Raw genomic sequence first — 8,443 nt, 5'->3', positions numbered from 1 at the left:
TCTTTAACCCATAAATAGCTGGATAATGCACTTCAACACACTTAAACTCACGTCCTCCTATATTGACAACAATGCTCATACCAATCGAGTTAAGACTCAATCGATTGTTATTATATATTTTTAAATTTGTTACAATAGTGTATATATATACTACTTATATTAATTGAATGATAAATTAGAGCTCCATGCATGCAAAATTGTTAGTGGATTAAACTCATAATAAATTTAAGGGTTTGAAATATAATAATGATTTCCCTCAATCACAAAAAAATATCTTAGAATAAAACCGAAGAAGGATTTTCCATACACAGAAGTTGCAAGTTTTTGGCACCCCTTGTGATAGCGAGTACAAGAGTGATGAAATGAGTTAATGAAAGGAGAAGTTGCATAATTATAATATTATGTCAAAACAAAAAAGTGAGTGAATTTAAGGATTGAAGACAAAATTCAAGCAATCCCATCATCAGCAACATATCCGATAATTTGATTGAGGTTCGTAACTATCCTTTTTAATAATATTATTTTTAAATTTTAAAATACGAGTTTTTAAAAATATGGGTTTTATTTGATAACTTTGGATGCACATATTTATGTTTATAAACTAATGAACAAGTCAGATCATGATTGAGGAGAAGACCCCTCAGATTTTTTTGAAAATTTTAATTAAACTCCTCCCTTTAAAAATTTAATTTCAAGATTTGCTACTGATTATAAATACCATACAAATACAATGAATTGTTTTTAAAAAAAGAATTTAGGGTTTGTGAAAAAAATTGTAGGGATGTAAATTTTTCCAAAAATCAGAAGGATTTGCATGTTCCCGACAATGTCAGGGTGTGGAATGGTATGATGGGTTTTCCTTAAAAGGAAATGAAAAGCTTAGGTGAGTTTAAAGCATTTCAGAGAACTGATACACCCAAACTCTTTCCTATCATGGCATTTAAGGACAGGACACTACACTCATTTACTTACAACCCCCCTCCTCCCTCCCTCACTGTTTTACTTATCTATCTCTATATTATACCTATATGTAATATAGACCTGATCAAAGATCAAATTATCGATATTGAATTATTAATTTAATATTTGAGAAAGTTTGAAAAAAATTGTTAATATCGACCAAAATGAATTTGAATAAAAAAGTGTTTGGTTTACTTTTTATAATCAATGTTTGAATTTAATTCTTTTTTCTTTTTTTTTTATAGTTGGGAATAGTCACGAAATATGTTTTATTTTCACGAGTAGTGATCGAATCTTCAATCACATGGTTAAAGGATGATATGAATAATCACCACATTATACATTATGGTTAGAGCCGAAACTATTATGCTTCACAATATAATGCTCTCGCCAGTAAGGTCAAGAGGTTGTTGGTGACCTAACTCTTTTTTCATTTCATAATTTGTTTAAAAATATATTATTATAATATAAATATTAAAAATAAGTATGAGTTGTTTATGTTTAGAAATTGGGTAAACTACGTTGTAGTCACTCAATTATTGGTAAGTTTTTTTTTGTTACCTAGCTATGAAAAGTTATAAAATGATCATCTAATTATTCGACTTTTTTTTTTCTTTTTTGGCCACCTACTGTTAAATGGTTGGTGGAAAATGACTTATCAACTTTTAAAATTGATATAATAACAATTTTAACCTTCAACACATATACATTATATCAATTTAGTCTTAATTCTAAAAATTTAACTTTCATTGTTTACACATTATGTAATTTTCTCATTTTTTTCTTTTCAATTTTATTTTTTGGGTGACCCTTTCACCTAAAAAGCTAAAAAAAAAGCTATAAACTAAATTTGATTGAAATATACTAAAATGGGAATACCCAAAAATCCAAGATAATAATTTTCATATTTTTTATTCTTTTAAAATTAACTCTCAATGTCACAAATAAAAGTAAAAGTGCAAAAAAGAAAAAGAAAAAAAGAAGACTAGATTATACAATGTGTAAATATCGAGGGTTAATTTTTTTTTAAATTAAGACTAAATTGACATAATGCATAAATATTGAGGGTTAAAGTTTCTATTATGCCAATTTTAAAAGCTGTCAACTTATCTTTCCATTAGTAATTTAATGGTTGGTGACAAAAAAAATTGAATGGTTCACTGACTAAATTTTTTAAAAAAATTCTTTAATAAAAATTAAAATATCAAAATGCTAAATATTAAATAAAAAATATGGACCGAATCTAAACAGGATTAAGTTAGTCATTTATAAAGATTAGTTAGCTTGAATAAAATTTGTAACTCGTATTTTAAGTCCGGCCAAATTTTAGGGACTATGTTTAATATAGATACTATATATAAGCCAAGCCCAAACCTAATCCAATCTGATATTTGCATACCTTTAATTTATATCTGTATAAGATATATAAAATAATAAATGGGAAACATTTTGAAGTTGATGATAATTTTTTAATTAATAATTTGAAATAAAATAATATCTTATTATATATTAGAAGATTAAAAATATTATTTTATGAAGTGCAAATTTTGTAAAAAAAAAATTGCAAACTAAATGATATCTATTTAAAGATTAGGTAGTGGGTTTGACTCAACTTAGGCGGACTTGGATAAAGATTTTATTTTAAAAAATTAAGATAAATAGATTTTAAACATTTCAAATTTAATTTCAATTTAATATTATTTATGTTAACTTTGAGATGATTTTTTTATTTTTCTTTCATTTTAACTAATTTCTTTTCCATGAAAACGTTATGATAATATTAATTAAATAATTTTGAATAAAAATAATTTAATGAGTTCTTCTTAAGATTCAATACAAATTATTTTTATTTTTCTCGCACTTTTAAAATTAACTTTTAATATTAGAAAAAATAAAATTATAAAAAAGTTAAATTATATATATGTAAATATTGAAGGTTAGATTTTTTAAAATTAAGATTAAATTGACATAATTTACACTTATTGAGGGTTAAAGTTGTTATTATGCTAATTTAAAAGCTTTCATTATTAGCTATTTGGCTATCCAAAAGATAAAATTGAATAAATGAATGATCATTTTATAATGTTTTATAGTTAAGTGAGAAAAAATATTAATAGTTGGATGACTGACTTTTTACATAAATAATATAAAATTAACAATTAATTATGAAAATGGTTTGGAAAACAAATTAATTACGAAAATAAGCATTTGCTACAATTTTTCGCTAGTTCTGTTTAAACTAAGATATTCAGGACTTGATATGCAAATTTCTCATTTAGATTGAATGCTGTGTGGCGGCACCAAACTTTAAATAGGGTTAATTGCTTTGTAAACCTTCATTATTTATTATTTTCTTTTTATTCCTTTTCAACTCCAAAAATAGAGAGGCCTCTTATCAATTAGTCCAAAAAAATCTTTTCTACCAAAAATTATTTTGTAAAAAAGCTTATTCTAACTGGAAATAAATTTATTTATTTTTAAAAATAATTTTTCTATTCAAATTATGTCCGACATAACAGTTAACGAAAAATCTTATTATGCATAAATTATAATTATTAGTTAAATTTATAGCTTCCAGATATAATGCAAGCAAAAGAAAACTACTATAAATACTGTTAACTGTTATGTCGGACATAATTTGAACATAAAATTATTTTTGAAAAATAAATAAAATTTATTTCTAATTGGAATCGATTTTTTACAAAAATACTTTTGGACTAATTGGTAAGAGGCCTATCTATTTTTTGTATTGAAGGAATAAAAAATAAATAAATAAGGAGGATTTATGAAGCAATTAACCATATTTATAGTTTAGTGTGGTATTGATCGACGCCTTTAAATATCTAAATTTTTTCTAACCGTCAATTTAAATAAGAAATCTACGTATCAGGTACCTGAATACTTTAATTTATCACATTTTAATTTGGTGTCACTAATATGTTAAGCGACATCGACGAAACACTATAATAAATACCTATTTTCATAATTAATCAGTTTCTCATATTATTTTTATATTATTAATGCAAAATAACCTTGAATGACTACAAATATAATTCACGCGTATTGTAAAATCGGGCTGGACCAAATTTAAACTCGGATAAAAAAAAAGTTTTCAAACCGGGCCGCGGCCCCGTAATTAACTGTCAATGAATGTTTTTTTTTTTTCATTTGGATAAGGTGGAAAAGGATACAATTACAAGGTTCCACTTAATTCAAAGCGAAATGGCGGTCTCCTCTTCCACAGTCTCTGCTTCAGTCCCTCCATATCTTTGCTGCAACACCACCAAAATTCCCTGCTTTAAAGTCCCACACCACACGCCACTACGTTTATACAATGCTAAAAGAACGCAGATTTGGGTCAAGAGGAGCTGTTTCAAGTCACCCATCACTGCTAAAGTCGCTCAACAAAGCGATTTGCAGTATAGGAAGCTCGGCGACTCTGATCTTCAAATCAGTGAAATCACATTGGGAACTGTAAGAGCTTTGATTTCTTGATAATGGGTATTTTTCTGTTTTGTTGAAAGGGATTTCTCTTTTTTTTTTTTTGTTGGGTTTGAATTGTTGGTCTTTTGTTTTGGGGAAGTAAATGATTTGAAGAGAATGAGATTTAAATGAATTTAGCTTGAATGAATGCATCACTTCATGTTTGTTTGTTTAACTTTTTAGGATTATTAGTGTTTGGTTCATGATGATTAAGAATTTTTGAATGGTTAAATGCTGCTACTAGTCTGATTATTTTTAATTTTTTTACTTTTTGAATTACCAAAATGCAGGCTAATTATTAAATTCATTTACTTTTTGGGTAAAAGTACATTAGATCAAAGGTTAATTAGTTCTTCTATTTAAAATTTTATCAAATTCTTGTGTTAAAAATTAATCTTTGACCATATACATGATACGCCACATGTCACAATTTGGTTATTTCATCATCCTTGCCAGTTGTTAACCCTACAAATAGATTAAATTTTTAGCAGAAAGAACATATTTGTTCTTGAATTTAATGTATAGAGATTAATTTACCTATTTTTCAGCAAAGTGGGAAAATGTAATCTAGCTTCTTTTATAGTACTTTTTCCTTAAATTTTTGCTATTCCCAAAATTTGACCCGTCAAATATATTATCATATATGTAATATTGTGTTAGTGTTTATTTTCACATATTATTCACAAAAAGACAGTTAATGGATTTAATTGCATTTGTTTGCATAAAAACTGAAATTTTAAAATTCTAAAATTATGAAGACTAAGATTGATCTAATTGGAGAATATGGATTAAATCTAATATTTTATTCATAGCACATGATAATAGCCGGATTTAACCAACTGGATTTAACTGTTACCATTTGGGTGTAGATGAAATTTCAACAGAGACTAAATTCATAATTTAGGCATAGTGTAGGGACTAATAACATAATTTAGCCATTTTTGAATTGTGTTGGTTTTTTTTTTTTTTTTCCTTGATGAACTTTAAACTGATATTAAACAAGCTTTAAATAAGTTTTGTATAATTTGTTAAACGAATATAAACGAGCTTCTTCTAATCTGAACATGCTTTATTAGTATTTAGTTCATTAAACGAGTTTCAAAATCTTGTTAATATTTATTTTATTTAGCTTGATAATCGAACATAAAGGAACAAAGACCGAATTGTTTATGAACTGTTTATCGAACATTCGGTTTTACAGCCTTATATTTGATTGCTTCAGATGACATTTGGAGAACAAAATACAGAGAAAGAAGCTCATGAAATGCTCAGCTATGCTTTTGAACACGGCATCAATGCTCTCGATACTGCTGAAGTCGTAAGTTCTTTGGTGTGCATATACTGTATACGGGCTGTATTTTTTCTCTAGTTTGGAGTTTGAGTTTTGTTCGATATCTTCACTAAGTTTTTAAGTGCCACTAAAGCTCTCTCTTGCTCATGCTTTCGATTTCCAAGTACCCGATTCCCATGAAGAAAGAGACGAGTGGAAGAACCGATCTCTACATTGCTAGCTGGCTGAAGTCTCAACCTCGCGATAAGGTACTTTTTTCATACCAGATGACATATTTGTGTTCCTGACTCGAAATTTTCGAGATACTGTTGTATTGTCTCATCCCTCGTGAATATCTCGATGAGCTTATGTTTTGTACTACTTGAGTATTGGTTGAGGAATTGATTTGAGTACTGGTTTCTACGTGCATATTTTCCGCAGGTTATTTTGGCAACAAAAGTATGCGGCTATTCAGAACGATCGGCTCACCTACGTGACAATGCAAAAGTTTTACGGGTTGATGCTGTGAACATTAGAGAAAGCGTAGAGAAAAGCCTTAAAAGACTCAACACCGATTACATTGATTTACTGCAAATTCATTGGTAAGGTTACAGTTCTTTTAGGTGCATCCATGTGACGGTAGGCATTTACAGACATGGCATCAACTTGCTTGTACTGGTGTTTTACTATGTAAAAAAGTACTTTTTATTACCGTGTCTTGTCATAATCGTATCCTTATCTCTTAAAAGTTATCGTATGTACCTGAGTAGTATGTCTGCGTATGTGCTTCATTGATGTAATCATATTTTCTTGAACTTACGGTTTCAACCAGGCCAGATCGTTATGTGCCGTTGTTCGGTGAGTATTTCTATGATTCTTCAAAATGGCGACCAAGTATACCGTTTGTGGAACAACTTAAGGCTTTACAAGAAGTCATCGACGAAGGAAAGGTAATAAAAAACAGAGATCAAATTAAATCCGATTGCTGTTGGAAAATCTTATGTTACTCTATTTATATATGAGTGCCAGATATGCATACAACTGTCGGAAAATCTGCTTGTGATATTTAATCAGTTGTTTGAAGATGTCACAAATACTAAGATTTGTATATGAATGCTCTTCGATTTCAGGTACGCTATATCGGAGTTTCTAACGAGACTTCGTATGGAGTAATGGAGTTTGTTCATGCAGCTCGAGTTGAAGGACTATCAAAGATCGTTAGTATCCAAAACAGCTATAGTCTACTGGTCCGGCGTTTCGAGGGTAAAACTTATCCAAAATCTATATAAATGTTATACTAGCATCTCAATATCTCGCTGTTGCATCGATTTAGTTGTTCCTGAAGTTTCGATTCATATGCAAAGACCAACAAACGAAATGACCCCGGGATTGAACCTCTGCTTAGCGGAGCCTTGGTCTTCTCTCAGGATTGAATCAGTTCTGGCTATGCTTAATCTAAATTCGTTTTCTTGTGCTCCTTCCGGGTATTTTCTGAACATAAACATGTTTGAGAATTCAGTAACATTTTCCTTTTGCAGTCGACCTGGTCGAAGTTTGTCACCCGAAGAATTGCAATATTGGGTTACTTTCTTACTCTCCGCTCGCCGGTGGAGCGCTAAGCGGAAAATACTTAGATATCAATTCCGAAGCGGCAAAGAAAGGGAGGTTGAACCTTTTCCCTGGCTACATGGAAAGATATAACAAGTCAATTGCCAAGGTATATATGTATGTTGATGGTTGAAATGCTCCCTCTACTAAAAAGAATAGGCAAATTACTCTTTCTACATTAAAAACTTCATCAATTTGTACAGTTAAAAAACTGGCATGGCTTCCGAATACCACGTAGTAACATGTGGTTGCCATGTGTATCTCATGCTGACGTACTTGGACTAATTTTTAACAATAAAAATGGATGAAAATTTTAACATAAAGACTAGTTTGCTCTCTAATCTAACATATAGGGATTAATTTATCTATTTTTTTAGTAGATTGAGTAAAATGCAATTCTACCCCTAATACCAGTGCCTACATGGTATTTTTACTAATGATTGACGTATTGGTGGGGATTTTCAGGAAGCAACAATGCAATATATTGAGATGGCGAAAAAGCACGGATTAAGTCCCGTTCAACTCGCGCTCGGGTTTGTACGAGATCGTCCGTTTATGACGAGTTCGATCATCGGCGCAACCTCGGTTGAGCAGCTGAAGGAAGACATTGATGCATTTCTAACAACTCAACGGCCTTTGCCACCAGAGGTAATGGAAGATATTGAAGCCATTTTCAAAAGATACAAAGATCCTGCCATTCTCTGAGATCAAAGATATTCATTTTCTTCAGATTTTTTCATTTTTCTTGAAGTATCCATGCTCGTATCTTTGCTCGATATCAACATTAAGCTTGACCAAAAAAGTCAGAGAAAACCGAAACCGGTTCAAGCCGACTATTCGGTTCAGTTTGATATTCGGTTTCATTATTATTATTATTATTAGTGATAAACAAGAAAACAAAATTACATCAATGGAAATTGGACAAAAGCATCATTAGCCTCTTGTTGAATAAGCTCTAAAACTTCATTCGGGGCGCCATTAAAGACTTGTCTTTCCCACTAAGCTCATTTTGGCCAAACAATCAGCACGGTGTTACGAGTTATTTGAGTATTAATTCCATTACTTTAGAAAGTAAAATGATTGTCCTTTTACATCTTTTATATAAAAATAGAAAAGGCAGAA

The 8,443-nt window shown here is 29.9% G+C and overlaps 1 protein-coding gene across 1 annotated transcript; it reads left to right on the top strand.

The window, feature by feature from the left end:
- The first annotated feature begins 4,096 nt into the window (after nt 1–4,096).
- On the top strand, nt 4,097–8,273 carry LOC108480595 (uncharacterized). The gene is made up of 8 exons (XM_017783646.2): nt 4,097–4,434; nt 5,666–5,761; nt 5,899–5,982; nt 6,155–6,315; nt 6,546–6,663; nt 6,844–6,976; nt 7,252–7,430; nt 7,787–8,273. Exons 1-8 carry the CDS (start codon nt 4,111–4,113, stop codon nt 8,024–8,026), a joined length of 1,335 nt encoding a protein of 444 aa, XP_017639135.2. The 5' UTR covers nt 4,097–4,110; the 3' UTR covers nt 8,027–8,273.
- Nucleotides 8,274–8,443: the final 170 nt, after the last annotated feature.

The sequence above is a fragment of the Gossypium arboreum genome, chromosome 1 (assembly GCF_025698485.1).
Source record: "Gossypium arboreum isolate Shixiya-1 chromosome 1, ASM2569848v2, whole genome shotgun sequence".
Taxonomy (NCBI): Eukaryota; Viridiplantae; Streptophyta; class Magnoliopsida; order Malvales; family Malvaceae; genus Gossypium; species Gossypium arboreum.
This window is presented reverse-complemented; position numbering and strand designations above follow the sequence as displayed.